Below are 17,335 nucleotides of genomic sequence, written 5' to 3'. Positions count from 1 at the left end.
CGATACTAAGGGGATGCAAGATGGCGCGCGTCAGTTTGGAAGCATTCCACATAAATAAATATGGTAGCAAGTGCCATAAGCACCCCTTCAGTATCACTATTTGCTGCAGAGCTTGAATTTTTAGAAGCGACCGAATACGGAATTGGTTGTCTTTTAGTATCTCTTGCCTTTTTCTGTTTCTGTTGGCTGCCTGCATGTATGTTCATCGATGCGCGGTGTCATTTTCTCCGATTGTATTGCTCCCTCTCACTTCACCTCTGCCTTTCGTGTTATATAAGGTGTCCGTCTTCCGTCTATAAAATTTAGTTGACAGTCAGCACTTGTGTCTCGTCCTTGTTTCTTTGTGGTTGCATGTGTTAGCGCTGTTATATTTGTCAAATCAAGTCCAAATATAAGAAACACTCTGAAATCCGTGAAGTTACAGTGAAGACGTCCAGACATTTCCTTTACTTCTCAAATGTTGAAAGTATCTTCTGCATGACTGTGCACTGGCTCATCTAAAAGCTGTTTAAATTACTACCACGGGATCTGCTCTTTCAATTGTGCAGGATTGCAAGGAAGGTCCCCACTAACAGTCAGTTATCAGCCAGCGGTTGCTAATCTCTCTGTATATTTCTCCCTTTTTCCTTCTCCTTCTAGCCAGCAGTTGAGTACACATATCATAATGTATCTCTAGAGTGGTACCATCAAAAACATTGCAAAAAAAAAGTGCTACCAAACATTATCAAAGCTGCTCTTTGATCCAACAGCCTCTTTGAGCGAGCTCCATGTCACAGTATGTAGCATGAAGAATATAGTACTACACTGCAGACATACAAACAATAAGACCACACAGTGACAAAACATTGAAACTGCTGCCAGGGAGAAATGCAACGAAAGAGTGAAAACAGCAAATGGAGGATCGAGGGCTTTGGCCATATCCATGGCTATGGCCACTCCGTTCACCTCCATGATGATGATTAGATAGTGTGCAGCTGTTCCACCACTACACCATTTAACATTTCAAGCAAAGCCAATGTAACACAGAACACTTTACTCTCCTGTCTTGCCATTACCTACAATGCCATGCATTCTGCCCTGCACTATGACATGTTTACTATTTCCTATTGTGGGTTCTTCTGGCTTCCAAATACCTAAGCTATGTTGAGCCTGCTCAAGGTCTTTATGATATTTGATACTGTGGCTGACTGATTCTTGGACATGGAGCATAAAAATGTTTGAACAGTATAGCAATCTGGAACAGATGTAACTGCCTTTTAAAGCCCCTAAGATACTTTTGCTTGGTCTTGTGCTACAGCAAAATATCAACTTAAAATTTTGTGGTGATTTGTCAGCTTCTATATTTGCATATAGACTTGAATATATCAGCAAAATTTCTGATTAATTGCTGTTACTTTAGCATATTTGTATATTCCGATATGATTTCTGTCCGACTGCTGGAACATAGCACTGGCACAAAAAAGTGTAGAACAAGGAGAGTAGGTACTGACATCATTAAAAAACAATTATGGCTTACAATGATTGAAAGTGATGGATGGAAATGTTTAGGAAACGTCAAAGCAGTGTTAAATTCAGCTAACATCACAAGTAGTGTTTACAATAAAGAGCATTATTTGAAGCAGTGGTCTTGACTGGCCTGATGAGTAGTACCACTTCAGCAACATTACTTCATTGAAGCTGCTACTAAAGATGGGAGTTAGAAATTGAAAATTAGCTTGGTACATGTTGGGCGACTCAAAATAGCACAGCTATGTCGCTCAAAAGGGCTGTCTAACACAAATTAAGGGTCCGCTTTTCTTTTGTTGGCTGTATAAACCAGTGTTTGGAGATGCTTTCAGAGTTTAATGCAGCAATGATATCAAGCTATTGTAACCTGTCCAAGAAACCAAGACATTAGTTATGACTACATCACCACACAGTAATAATTTCCAGACTAAGTAAAATCAGCTGTTATCCTCCATTTACTCGTTAAACCAGAAGTGTGTCATCCGTGTTCCTAATCAGTCCATTAAATTGTTGCCTTATTTTTAGATGTCTGAAATTGTTTTATATGCACAAAAGAACTTCAGAGAAGAGGTGCTACTACAACCATTGTAGGGTTGCTGACCACTCATCTACTTCTGGTGCGTTTCTGGAACAGTTTGGACAAGTCAACGGACACTGAGTGAACATGAGTCATCTACTGCAAATATTTTTTTCTTAATATGATACTAGTATGGGCATTGTAATCTCCTTTATGTGTGCTTGTCCAGTGTCAAAAAAAAATTTAACTGTGGCAATTTTATCAACGTAACAAACACCACTGATGAAAGTACAGACAGACACAAAGGATACAGTGTTCTCGTGGCAGCGATCCATGCTCTAAGCAAGCATCAAGGAAGAGGGCAGCTCTTTCCACCATTCGCGCAGCGTGGAGAGTCTGGAGACAACGAGCATACTGGCCCACACTCAGCAACACGAGCACCGCTTTCCCCTGTTGCAAAATTGTAGACATTGTGTTGACAAATTGAAAGAAGGCTGTCAGTGACTGTTTACCTTCTGGTTCAGCTGGATCAAATGCTCTGCCCACTTGCTAATAACCTCGCAGCTAGCAGCATCACTGAGAGTGCACTGTAAAAGAATATGGCATTGTTCATAACTGAAGACATTGAAGTATTTACTACATGTACAGTCGTCATCAATGTGAAAGGCAACACCCACATTTTCTCAAATACCAGTAGGGGCTCAACACACATGCACTCCATAAAAGTGTTCAATGATACTAAAAGTTCAACAGGAAAACTTATTCGTATGTATCAAGTTCCTAGATTTGAACCCATGCATCATGAGTTACGGCCATCTAAAAAAAATTTCCTCTTTCCTTTCATACTGATGACGACTGTACATACATACCCCACATGTAATGCCTCATGAGGGCTTTGAGGTATAATAAATAACACATTTCTAGGAAAAATAACATTTTCTTCATTAAAAGGTCTGTGATCTTTCACTGGTATTACTAATGTGAGTGCCAGCCAAGAAAGAGTGTTAGCATCAAAGCTTATGATGTGTGTGATATCCTATTTAATAATAAAAGCTTATTAACTCTTTCCTTACCACCAGATATGTGCTTATTTGCGCAAAAGGACAAAGCCATAGATGAGATACATAGGATGAGTGGTGACTCTCAACTGAAGATATTATTAAAAAAGATTGTTATAAGTGATTGAAACACATATAGAATCCAAAAGAATGCGTGGTCAGATAAAATATGAAGGTTAACAAAGCATATAAGTTAAAAGAAAGCAATAATCAAATATAAAAAGATTGCCAGAAAAATCAAAACCATTAAGGCAAAATAAAAAAACCTGATTATGTATGGTTGAGCGCATGTGCTAAGCAGATATGCATATTCCCTGTCTGACAAGGAAACCGGAGCCTGACTGACGAATGCATCCCATATTCTTGTAATATAAAAATTTTTGATGATTTGTGTTGTTTGGCATCTATGTCTAGAAAGGACTTCTATAGGTGTACAGCCGCATGTGTGACAGTGCAACGTTAGATGCGATGCACTAGACTTCTTTAATGATTGTGTTCTTTTGATCAGATATTGAGGCACTTGCCACTCTGTCCCACATATGATTTTCCACATGTGAGTGGAATTTGGTAAACAATCCCAGTCTTACAAGGTACAAACGTTGTGAAGTGTCTTACATTGCAACCATCTTGTCTATTATCGCGCCACTCGAGTTTTCTTCTAATGAGTGGGGAAGTTGGTACGGTAACATATATGTTGCAGCGTCGCATCTAACGTCACACTGGTCACACATGAGGCTGCACACCAATGCACACCAAGATCAGAAGTCCTTTCTAACATGGATGCCGAACAACTTACAAAATAATCGAAGCTTTCCATATTAAAAGAATGGGGGACGCATACATCAGACAGGGTTCGGTTTCGCTGTCGGACAAGGAATATGCATATCAGCTTAGCATGGGTGCTCACTCCCACATAATCTTTTTCTTTTGCCTTTATGGTTTTGTTTTTTCAGGCAATTGTTTGATAATTGATTCTTGCTTTCTTTCAACTTTTATATTTTGTTAACCTTCATATTTGTATCTGACCATGCGTTCCTTGGGATTCTGTGTATGTTGCAATCACTTACCGTATTTTCGCGATTCTAAGCACCCCCCGATTCTAAGCACCCCCCCTCTATTTTCACGAAAAAGTTAGGAAAAAAGTTTGCATGCGAATCTAAGCACCCCCCTATTTGTTAGAAAGAGCGCGTAGCCAAGGCCGCCAAACGCGCTTGCTCACTCTGGAATCAATGCTCGGCAGACCTGCAGGCACACGGTTGATGCTTCTGTTGGACGCGTTTCGCGGCCATCTGACTCCGGAGGTAAAGACAAAGCTTCGTAACATCAATAGCGACGTGGTTGTCATTCCGGGTGGCATGACACCAGTGCTGCAACCCTTCGATGTTTCAGTCAACAAGCCCTTCAAAGCCAATCTCCGACAGGAGTACGAAGAGTGGGTGCGAAACCCTGACTGGAAGAAGACGACGACGGGAAAGCTGCAGAAAGAGTCCCCATCAGCCATCGCAAAGTGGATTTCAGACGCGTGGAAGAGGGTCCAAGTGGACATTGTGGGCAAATCATTTAGGAATTACTCGATCACAAACAACTTCGACGGAACGGAAGACGACCTGCTGTGGGATACCGAGAGCAGCGGCTCAAGCGGTGCGACGAACTCCAGGGGCAGTGATAGTGACTGAGCATCCTACACAAGCGGTGGGTTTACTGTCTGCACCGATTTTTCTTTTGAATGTTTGCAAAATAAAATGTTATTTCTCGCACCCATCTCGTCGTGATGTCGCAGCGAAAAGAGGGAGGGAGGGGTGTCATTCTAGATTTTTCGAATCTAAGCACCACCCCCTCACTTCCGGCATCGCGATCGTGAAAAAAAGGGGGTGCTTAGAATCGAGTAAGTACGGTATATACGATTGTATTCGATTATATCTTCAGTTGAGAGTCAGTACTCGTACTGTGTATCTTGTCTACGCCTTTGTCCTTTTGCACTGCAACAAAATTATGTAACCATACCAACTTGCCCAACTATCGATCCTACTGAAACCGTATTTGGTACTTTGAATGGAAGCTTTAAAGCGGAAGTAATCACTTAAAATTTTTTTAGATGTCTTCAGTGAAAGTTCAAACAAGCACATCAAGGAGTGTGAATGGAAAGAATAAATAGCAATTTTTCCCAAAATTACCAAGAGCAAATAAAAAAAAATATAACCTGAAATTACAAAATATGTGCCTTGCTTCTGGTTTCCAAGATCTAAGATCAAAGTTTGATAACGTCAAAAATTATGCAGATTTAGTGGCATTAATATTGCTATGCATTAATATTGCTTTTTGTATGTTATGTGGGAAAACCGTGGCTTTGCAATCTGAAAACGGGTATGCACCTATTGTGCAGGGAGCGTTTGTTTTGACTGCTTGTTGCAAGCACCTGGTTCCTTTCTTTCTGCATTTTTTAGGCTCCTGCAGCAATAGTTGCCAGGTTGGGGAACATTCACCAGTGTCTTCATACTTGATTATCATGTTCGATCAGCTTCGCTCTGTAAGCACGTTAACGTAGTTGTGCACCTCGACCTGAAGCTGGTGCCTCCGTGTGCTTCAGACAGTAATGAATGAGAATTTTTGCATAGATGGTGTTCAAAAAGAAAATCTCAGAGTGCTACTCAAGCTTCTCTGAAAAGTCAGTCTGAAATCCAGTGTGTGCACTTGTGTGAAAAAAGAAAACTACACACGAGAAAGGAGTGTACAAAAAAACTTTGTATATTCTGATCAATAGCTATGTTGTGTTTTAAGAAGTAAACCCACCCTGACCATAATGTCAGCACCATGGGAGCAGACCCTAACAGATGACTTCTGGTGGCGTGTGTATCCTCTTCTAGCCCGGCTGTGGTTGCACATGTCTGTCAGCGTGGCTGAGCACATACGCAGCTCACGCAGCCTATTTTGGGGGTAATCAGTGGCAGGAAGTGGTTGAGCTGAGATAAGTGGTGGCTTCATGTGCGCTGCTTTCCTACAGGTCTAGTGCTGTAGTAAGACATGATTTTTGTTGCACAAAAATTCAGAATAGGAAAAACTAGTGAAAGGAAAGTGTAGGCAGAAAGACTGGAACGGGAAAGCATCACAATAAACAGCTGTGAGTGTAGCGGCTGTCTTTCACTAGTTTTTCCTTTTCTGAATTTACAAAAATTACTTCTAGCTTACAGAAAACACTAACTCACCCAAGAAGACGCTCCCAAGAAGAAGTTATCTTGCTAGTGCTAGAGGTTGCATAATCTCAAGCTTCGGAGACTCGCTAGAGGCAGATGAAGCGCTCGCTCCCCTTTGCCTGTGCTCTTCATCACGCCAGTGTTGTGGCAGTGAGTGTTTGCAGTCATTGAGTGAGATTTGTTCATGTTGGCCTGTGCATGTGTGCCACTATGCTTGTTAATTAGAACGCTTGTTGGATGGACAACTTGGTAAGAGCAGCCGTGCTGGGTACACTGGCGCTTCATAAAGCCATGGCTATGTGCTCATGCATTCACCTTAACTTTGGTCATCGCTGTACACTATTGGTGCAGCCATCTTGAAGGGCAGGGTAAAGTAAATACATCATGAACCTGAATGATCCAACAGACTCACTTTTGCTAGCCAAACTGAGTCCTCCCATTGGCCAGCTGCCTGAAGGTAGCGACAGGCATCAAGACCCTTGCCAATGAGACATAGCAGCTGGACACCATCCCATGTGCGGCCATTGGCGATCAGGTTGGTGGCCACCAGCTTCACAACTGACTGTGCTTTGCTCTCAGTTTTGAGGGATGCCACCAAGCAAGCCCTGGACAATCAGCAGAAAAAACAGTTGCATAGATTGCAAGCACACAATATTTGAAATAGGGAAATTGTGGGAATTTCCAAAAGTGCCACAGAAATAAACAGATTAGTATATATAACTAAGACCAGTATGCTGTTCAGCAATACATCTGAAACACTATATTTGAGAGCTGCTATTTGCTAGGACATTAGTAGATCTCAGGCTGTTATTTACTAGTCACCAAAAAAACTAAACAAGCCCGCAATTATAAAGATTGTCTAGCCACATGCTAACAGCACCCAACAACAAAGGACCAAGTATTCAGTAGATGGTCAGGCAATATAAAAAATCAATGGTAAAATGTAAATGCCTTAACAGTAGCAAAGAAAAATTTTTTAATAAAAAGGCCAAATTCAACTGACAAGGAACAAGGTGAATAGGCTTGATTTTAGGTAGAAGGGGACCCAAACGTAACGAGGTGGAAGGTAAGTTCAAATTAACGTGTGCCACCAAGCATGCACTACACTATCGTCCTTGCGTTTTGTATGCTCACTGCATTGCTTTCTTTTAAGCCTCTGTTGCTGCCTTTCTCAGTTTTGTGATGGCAGACATCAAAGAACAATGTTTACGCATAAAGTTCTGTTTCCCAAGACAGAACAAGTTGCAAGGAACCTGGAGAATTGTGGCAATGTATACCAGACTGATTATGAGAAGAAAGGTGGTGAAAATACAGTACAGTTAGCACTGCAAGTTAACAAAGCAAAGCACTACAAGTTAAAACACAAATTAAAGCTTCATTCCCCCAGCACGAGTGTATACAACCAAAGAAGCAGCCAAAAGTTCAACCACAACAATTTGCACTTAGACAGTCCCTGAAATGGTTGGGACTAACTTTGTAGATGCGTAGGGTACAGTTACAGTAAAATGATCATGCCACATGCTAAGTGAAGCATGTCATATTAAAAGAGCTACAGACCATTACAAGTTACCCACTTCCTTTGCCATGCTTTTTCTCCACAACTCGTCTGCCAAGAAATCGGGGCTAAGCTTCGTGTCATGATGTGGCTCTGCATCATAATGTGACACCGTGTTACCTGCTTCCAGTGTCTTAGAGTCAGCGTGCGCGAGGCGTCTCCAACCTCTCTGCTAGCTGCCTGGCCATCGATCCCCAGCGAGAGCTATCCAAGCAGCATGCGTTGTGAGTGTGTCTAGTATTCTAGCAAATGCAAGTGGGCTGGGCGTTTTGACAGATGGGCGGAGGCGTTAAATAATGCCCCTCCATGCTACTATCTCTGTGATGAAGGGGCTTTAGTGTAAACGTAAGCGGCCTGAGGGACCTGCACGGTGCAGCCACCTGGTGGCACAGAGCTTAATCAGCCAAATATAGAGCTAATATTACTGAAACCAAGTATAAAACATTTTTAACATTAAAAAAGACAATGTGTTCATGATTATGCTGCTGCCGAAAATTTACACCAACAGCAAAGTAGAATACACTTGGTTACTGCTATATTAGCTCTGTGTGTCACTGGTGAAGCTCTGTACTACCAGGTGGCTGCACCCTGCAGGCCACTCACATTTGCGCCTCCACCCATCTGGCAAACACCCAGTTTCCCTGTGTTTACCATAACACCGGACATGGGAAAATTCTCTATTGTGGTATTATTCCTCCGATATGAAGTTACGGCCGCAAATGCATAGATCCTGGCACTGACCAGATACCGATAGCCGGATGCGCTGCTGCTTTACAGAGGGACATGACGTCACAGCTTGACATGTCACCGATTGCTAGGTTTGCAGACCACAACACAAGGGTGATTCGTGGTCCTCGTGAAACGAAACCTCGAGATCAACACTGACTGCGCGTCTTGCGTCAACACAGAGCATGTTGTAACATAAGCAGGTGACACTTGCTGTGTGCTGGAAGTGCTTGAGTGTAGTGATAAATTGGCATTGTGTATTCTTTTTTTGTTACTTCCTTTTAAAGCGACACTAAAGGCAAATGCTAAGTCGACATGGACTATTAGAATACCATTCCAGAAACCTGGCAGTGTTTGTTTTGTGCCAAGAAAAGACTTAATTGACGAGAAAATCGCATCTGCAGGGTTCGCATACTTTTAGCGAAATGCAAATAGCCCGCTCCCGAGCGGGGGAGTGGTGATGCTGCATATGCCATCATCGTCCTTTTCTGTCGGTGAGCAAAACAGCGCCTGAGAGGTGGTGTTACAATTTTTTGTGCAAAGTGTGAAATGCAGCGCTGTGGCAAAATCGAGCCATGACAAAGCGTTCGATTAGCCACAGCAGCTGCTCTTGGTCAAATGGTGTAGACTGTTCGGGAATCCCGCAACCATACATGGACAGTGCATCCTCTGCTACTTGCAGTTTGTAAGAGTTTCACGAGCCAGCAGAACCAGCGCAGCACTGCATGAAAATGAAACTATTGAAGCGCGAAAACGTGGGTGGCATAGAGTCGAGCGAAAACGAAACCTTTTGACAGCCCGCGTCGTTAACGTCAATGAGTTCTTTTTTCTAAATATCAAATAGAACTGGACAAGTAGCATCATCTTTCATCTTATAATGCAATACAGCAATCTTTTTATTACGAGTTGTTGAGTACTAGTGACAGAATTATAACGAGGAGTGCCTTCATAATTGGGCTAGTACTTGGATGTCCCAGGGGAGTCCCCAATTGTATGCTGCATTTACCCCATTTTCTTGATTACTAAAGCTCTGTTCATGATAATATAGATGTAGATATAGAATATAGATATAGATATAGAATATCTCGAGCACTAATCGATCACTTAAGCTTGACTTAATATTTGCAATATTTGTCTTTTGTGTACTTTAAGGAAACAAATTAACGAACATTCCAACTATTATGAACAACATTTGTTCACCACAAAGGTGGAAAAATTATCGATGAAGCAAACTGGAGAGGCAATCGGATAGCTTGCACATTTGACTTCAATTGTGCTTAATTATGTAGATTGTAATGGGGCAGCTTAAAACTAAGGGGAGTGGTGCTGCTGCAATCGTTAGCGATGCACACTTTTAAAACCTTATAATAAATTACACGCTCTATGCAGAGTGTTTAAATGCAGCACTTAATGATCAGAAGGACCGACCCTAATGACTCAGTACATTTGTACAACATCGTCAAAATCATTTCAGTATCTCTTTAAGACCAGGAACATTGTTTTAATGATATTGCAACAATGGTGATGGAACAAGAGAAGTATCTCAAGTCTTCCACCTCATAGCTTTCAAGCTGCCAAAGAATCTCTGAGGCCAGAAAGAGAAACAGCCACAAATGACAGTTGTGAAGCTCTTTAACAGTCAGTTGTTATAAATCTGTTCAACTTGCAATCAACTGAGTGCCTAAAAGAGTCAATCACGAGTTTCAGATTTAGCCAATACTCTTTTGAAAGCGCATGCCTGTCCAGGAATTACTGATTGTATACTATTGGCTTTTTTTTCTTATACAGAGTTTGCAAACACTGATTGGACCCATAGCTCTAGGCTAGTTGAGTCCAAAATAATAATAATAATAATAAATTTATACAAAGGCATTTCAGACAGCATAAACAACACTGGACAATAATCAAATATACAGAAAGTGCATGCTCAGGCTCTGCATGCATACAGTACAGACAGCCCCCCAAAAAGCATAAACAAAACAAAAAACAACAAATAGATAAACACACAATAAAAATGTAAACAAGCCACCTATTATTTACGTCAGATTCTTCATTGTTCTAACGTGTTTTTTAGTACATTAAATAATTGTTTGACATTTTTATTACAACAGGAATTGTGTTCCAGGTTTGAATACCATGGAAATGAAGTAGATATTCACCGTATGCATTATTAGCGAGAGGAAGATTCAAATTACTAAATGTTTGTTGTATGGTACTATGAGAAGGCACATGAAACAACACATGAAAAGGATGATTATAAGTGACAACAATGCATACATGTCATTTTACATAAAAGGCCAAAGGGCAGCAACTGCAATCTGTAGAACAAAGGTTTGCTAGGGTCATTATGTTTCAAGTTGGTTACAATTCTCACAGCACGTTATTACAGTCACTTTACTAGGTCCAGATAAGTTTGGTATGTGCCCCTACAAACTCGATGCAACACAAGAGGTGACTATGAATGAATAAAAATAAAGTATTTTAAAGCATTTGTAGTGTCATTGTATCAAAGTAATTAAGAGCTTTAATTAGTGCATGACATTCTACAGCCAATTTAGAGTAACACATTAAACCTGCAGTTGCCAGTGTAAGTGTTTATCTACCATGACTCCAAGATATTTCGTTGTTAGATCGCAGTTCCACTTATTCTTATCTTTATGACATTAGTGTTTACCGATTTCCATCTGGAGCCAAATGTGCCATTCTTTATTTTTAATGTTAATACTTTGTTGATTATATGGGAACCATTGAGCAACTTTTCTTAATTCAACATTTGCTTTCAAGACCACTTTGATTGTTAGCTGTAATTATAATGCATGTACCGTCAGAGTACATCCGTACATTAGAATACTCTTATGTGTACAGTAAGCCATTCATATATAAGATGAAAAGCAATGGTCCTAGCACTGAACTTTGCGGAACACTGGTGTGAAAATACCCATGTTTTACAATAATGTTGTTCCACAAGGATGCAGAGCATGTTGAATATTTGTTCCTTCTATACGTGTCAACTACTCACCCCCTCGAAAGCCAGCTCACCCCCTTGAATTTGTCATTGCCAGGATTCTGCCATCCACATTTGAGGTTTATTTTGAGTTGTCTCCAGCTGTTCCCCTGTTATTCTTTTTCAGTTGTCTAAAAGCTGTTAATTTTCTTTGTTCTCGTCAGCGTGCTTGGCTTTTTATTTACATTTTTTTTTAAATTTCTATGAGCCCTGATAATACAGGAAAAGACACATTAGCTGGAGTGATGCTGGCTGGCTAATAATATGTATTATTCCTAAATTAGCCTAAATATTAGCCTAAATATTATTCTATTTTCACCGTAGCCACCACAGTGGTGCAGTGGCTATGGTGTCACACTGCTGAGCTGGAGGTCACAAGTTCGATCCCAGTCGTGACAGTCACATTCCAAGGCGAGCAGAATGCAAGCATGCTCATGTACCGTGCTTTGGGTGCACATTAAAGAACCCCAGGAGTCAAGATTAATTAGAAGCTATCCCACTACAGTGCCGCTCACAATGCACTGTGCATTTTCGGTATGGTAAACCCCCAATTTAATTTTAATTTTCACTGTGAACACACACACATGCACGCATGCATGCACTATATATAAAGGAAAAACTTCATGATAATATTAGGAAAGAGTGATGTAGCAAACTAGCCTTCATTTCTAATGGTATAGATATAATATCTTGATGAGGATTCAACCAAAGGACCACGCAGGATTCCGCAAAGGCTACTCAACAATAGACCATTATCACACTATCAACCAGGTGATAGAGAAATGTGCAGAATATAACCGACCCTTATATATAGCTTTCATTGATTACGATAAAGCATTTTATTTGATTCAGCCGAAATCTGTGCAGTCATGGAGGCATTACGGAATCAGGGTGTAGACGAGCCGTATGTAAAAATACTGAAACATATCTATAGCAGCTCCACAGCTGCCGTAGTCCTGCATAAAGAAAGCAACAAAATCCCAATAAAGAAAGGCGTCAGGCAGGAAGATACGATCTCTCCAATGCTATTCACAGCGTGTTTACAGGAGGTATTCAGAGACCTGGATTGGGAAGAATTGGGGATAAGAGTTAATGGAGAATACCTTAGTAACTTGTGATTCGTTGCTTTTGTTGCCTTGCTTAGTAACTCAGGGGACCAATTGCAATGCATGCTCACTGACCTGGAGAGGCAAAGCAGAAGAGTGAGTCTAAAAATTAATCTGCAGGAAACTAAAGTAATGTTTAACAGTCTGGGAAGAGAACAGCAATTTACAATAGGTAGCGAGGCACTGGAAGTGGTAAGGGAATACATCTACTTAGGGCAGGTAGTGATGGCAGATCCGGATCATGAGACGGAAATAATCAGAAGAATAAGATTGGGCTGGGGTGTGCTTGGCAGGCATTCTCAGATCATGAACAGCAGGTTGCCATTATCCCTCAAGAGAAAAGTGTATAACAGCTGTGTCTTACCAGTACTCACGTACGGGACAGAAACCTGGAGGCTTACGAAAAGGGTTTTACTTAAATTGAGGACGACGCAACAAGCTATGTAAAGAAGAATGATGGGTGTAACGTTATGGGATAAGAAAAGAGCAGATTGGGTGAGGGAACAAACGCGAGAGAATGACATCTTAGTTGAAATCAAGAAAAAGAAATGGGCATGGGCAATACATGTAATGAGGAGGGAAGATAACCGATAGTCATTAAGGGTTACGGACTGGATTCCAAGGGAAGGGAAGCGTAGCAGGGGGCGGCAGAAAGTTAGGTGGGCGGATGAGATTAAGAAGTTTGCAGGGACGACATGGCCACAATTTGTACATGACCGGGGTAGTTGGAGAAGTATGGGAGATGCCTTTGCCCTGCAGTGGGCGTAACCAGGCTGATAATGATGATTATCTTGATGAGGGCTAGTTGGTTCATATTTAGAAGTGAGGTTGAACAGTGTGAATAACACAAGTACACGAGGAAACAAATACCACAGACAAGTGCTGACTACCAATTGGAAGTTTATTTGAAATTTTCCAGCCATTTTATATCTTTTCCAGCATAGACATGCGAACACAAGTCGCAAATACATCTGCAAAATCAGTGACAGCATAATCTTTCATGCAAGAAAGCCATTTCTTTTTCTAACAAGGTAAGAAAGGGAGCGCTTAGACATTTATCTTCTTCCTCTCTAATGTAATAAGCCTCTATTGTTTCCCTTTCCCTATGAATTTTGTTTTTTCAAATATGGGAGTGCAGGGACATTTGTTACTTGCCCTGCTAAATCACTCCTGTAGCCATTCTTTAGGTTACTTTATTTATTTATTTATTTACCAAAGTACCCACAGCACCTTTGATAGGCATTACAGTGGGGGGGGGTATTACATAAAAGAAAAAAGATACAAATTTCAGGCCGCATAGGATAAAATGCCACAACATGTTCATGTCTATAATATTACATCATGAAGCGACTGTACAAACATTTCATTTGAATTTATGTTCACAATATCACTTGGTAACCGATTCCAGTCTCGAGTTGTATTGGGGAAAAAGGACTTACTAAACACATTAGTTTTAGATAAGGTTTCCTTCACTTTGATTTCGTGATCAGCTCTCACAGACACATGGTCGGGCATATGCAAGTAGTTCGTGTTATTGATACGTGTTCTTGAATGAAAGATATTGTGGAACAGTTTTAATCTATGAATTAAACGTCGTTTTTGTAGCAAGTCCCACCCAATTTTCTTTTTGGCCTCTGTCACACTAAAATTTCATGTGAACGAGAAGAAAGGTGGTTAACCGACGGGGCCGATTTTTATTAATCATATCATAAAAAACCAACAAATACTGACACCAAGGACAACATAGGGGAAATTACTTGTGCTTAATAAATGAAATAAAGAAACGATAAATTAATGGAAATGAAAGTGGATGAAAAAAATTACCGACGATTACGTTACTTCCTAATGCGAAATTTGAGCGCAGCAAATAAGCTGTTTCACCTTTTCGATAGATTGAGGCAAAGAAATCGAGCAACACATGTATGCGCTATCACAGAATTTTTTTTTTATTTTTCACACGTATTCCTTTAACAAAGACTCCACTAACAGTTCTTGACAGTCATGAACGAAGCTTTGTGCTTCTGCTTCAGCCTCGCTTACTGCTGGTTGCTCTCGATGGCGGCGATGAGCCTCCGCTTCGGCGGCGCGAACGGCAGGGTCTTCTCGGCGGCGGCGCTTAGCCTCTGCTTCGGCGACGCGTACTCCTGGATCATCTCGACGGCGGCGACGGTAAGCTTCTGCTTCGGCGGCACGCACCTCTGGATTCTGACGGCGACGGCGCTGGGCCTCTGCTCTGGCAGCTCGTTTAGCAGCAGCAGCAGCAGCAGCAGCAGACGGAGGACTTCCATCGGTCGTCTCGCTCATGGCTCAGAAAGAACTGGCAGATAATTTCGCAGTGGCGAACGGCAGCGGCAATTTCGGCTCGGGCGGTGCACATATACAGATCCGCCGCCACCGATCTGGCTCTCTGATTGCCACCGCACAGGGCGAACGGCAGCGGCAATTTCGGCTCGGGCGGTGCACATATACAGATCCGCCGCCACCGATCTGGCTCTCTGATTGCCACCGCACAGGGGTTGCATTGGAGGAGGAGCGAAGAAAGGAATTAAGTTCGAGCCGGCGCTTTGACAACCGGAGACTCGCAGGAAGAGGGGGGAGGGGGGCGGCGTGTACACCCAGCGGCAAACGATGGGGGCAGAAGCGCGCGCAGCAAGTGGACAACACGATAAAGGGAGGAGGGAAGAGATAGCAGCGACTGACTGATGCCGCTGACGCCGATAGTGAGTCAACCCCAGCTGCGGAGTTGATTTCAGGGACAACGCCGCCGATGCCGACACAAACAATATGATACCCTCGCTTCCGCAGCGCTAAGAACCAGGCCTAGCCGTGGGAAGGTGGTCACGTATTCGTCGACGTGCCGGGGCCTACGTGAAATAATCGGCGCGTCGGCAACTGAAGAGCACCCTATCCGCCACACAAGAACAGGGGGGGGGGGGACCCTTTCCTCCTCTTTCTGCATGGCGGCGACGGTGTTCTATGCAGTCACGTTATCTTGACTCTCTAGCGGCGTCAGCGGCATCCAGCGGTATCAGTCGGTCGCTGCTAGCGTTGGGGGGATGAAAGGGGGGCGGAGCTGGTTACGAGGCCGACGACAACGCCGACGACGACGCGAAACCCAGGAACGGACGCCAAAGAGCTGCGCTCTAACATAACTTGCCACAGGTGGGGAATGATCCCACAACCTTCGCATTTCGCGTGCGATGCTCCACCAATTGAGCTACCGTGGCGCCGTTTCCCCATCCACTTTCTTGGGTATTTATGTTTCCTAGTAGAACCCTAGGAGTGTTAGCCAGCGCCACCACTCACAAACCTTTACGGCGGAGGTTGTGAAGGTTGTGGGATTGTTCAGTTATGCAAAGGTTGTGGGATCGTTCCCCACTTGCGGCAAGTTGTTTTTTCATCCACTTTCATTTTCATTAATTTATCGTTTCTTTATTTAATTTATTAAGCACAAGTAATTTAACCTATGATGTCCTTGGTGTCAGTGTTTGTTGGCTTCTTATGATATGACTAATAAAAATCGGGCCCCTTGGTTAACCCCCTTTCTTTTTGTTCATTACATGAGGGTCTCGAATCTGGCAACACTGAAGCCTTCAGGTAGCAAGTGTGGGTTTATTGACCGGTTGCCTTGACCCAGAAAGATCACGTTCTCGTGACGCCAGCGGCAGAAAGGATGTTCCACATACGCCGTAAAGGTTTGTGAGTGGTGGCGCTGGCTAACACTCCCAGGGTTTTACTAGGAAACATAAATATCCAAGAAAGTGGATGGGGAAACGACGCTGCGGTAGCTCAATTGGTAGAGCATCGTACGCAAAATGCGAAGGTTGTGGGAGCGTTCCCCACTTGCGGCAAGTTGTTTTTTCATCCACTTTCATTTTCATTAATTTATCGTTTCTTTATTTAATTTATTAAGCACAAGTAATTTAACCTATGATGTCCTTGGTGTCAGTGTTTGTTGGCTTCTTATGATATGACTAATAAAAATCGGGCCCCTTGGTTAACCCCCTTTCTTTTTGTTCATTACATGAGGGTCTCGAATCTGGCAACACTGAAGCCTTCAGGTAGCAAGTGTGGGTTTATTGACCGGTTGCCTTGACCCAGAAAGATCACGTTCTCGTGACGCCAGCGGCAGAAAGGATGTTCCACATACGCTGTAAAGGTTTGTGAGTGGTGGCGCTGGCTAACACTCCCAGGGTTTTACTAGGAAACATAAATATCCAAGAAAGTGGATGGGGAAACGACGCTGCGGTAGCTCAATTGGTAGAGCATCGTACGCAAAATGCGAAGGTTGTGGGAGCGTTCCCCACCTGCGGCAAGTTGTTTTTTCATCCACTTTCATTTCCATTAATTTATCGTTTCTTTATTTCATTTATTACGCACAAGTAATTTCCCCTATGTTGTCCTCGGTGTCAGTGTTTGTTGGCTTCTTATGATATACAATTTCGTCTGGAATTTTTAAATAGAAATCGTACAGCCTTACTCTGTACTCTTTCCAGTTTGTCTATGTTCACTCGTGTGCAAGGATCCCAAACCATGCTGGCATATTCAAGTATTGACTGGACACTGGAAAGATAGAGTGGAGCCTTCGCTTTGAATGGAAATTGTTTTGCGTTTCTTTTCATAAAACCTAGAACGTGAGATGCTTTGGCAGTGATGTAATCAATGTGACGTG

At 42.4% G+C, this 17,335-nt stretch overlaps 1 protein-coding gene across 1 annotated transcript in view; it reads right to left on the bottom strand.

Moving 5' to 3' along the window:
* The window catches only part of LOC126545225 (WD repeat-containing protein 11-like), a 289,213-nt gene that overhangs the window by 1,138 nt on the left and 270,740 nt on the right, over positions 1-17,335 (bottom strand). Inside the window, exons 22-24 of the mRNA XM_050192989.3 lie at positions 6,685-6,877; positions 2,536-2,610; positions 2,335-2,473 (exon numbers count right to left, since the gene is read on the bottom strand). Of these exons, the coding sequence (XP_050048946.1) occupies positions 2,335-2,473; positions 2,536-2,610; positions 6,685-6,877 (407 nt within the window). The remainder of the gene's footprint in view (positions 1-2,334; positions 2,474-2,535; positions 2,611-6,684; positions 6,878-17,335) is intronic.

The sequence above is a fragment of the Dermacentor andersoni genome, chromosome 1 (genome assembly GCF_023375885.2).
Source record: "Dermacentor andersoni chromosome 1, qqDerAnde1_hic_scaffold, whole genome shotgun sequence".
Lineage (NCBI taxonomy): Eukaryota > Metazoa > Arthropoda > Arachnida > Ixodida > Ixodidae > Dermacentor > Dermacentor andersoni.
Note: the sequence above shows the minus strand (reverse complement) of the source record. Positions and strands in the feature narration are given on the sequence as shown.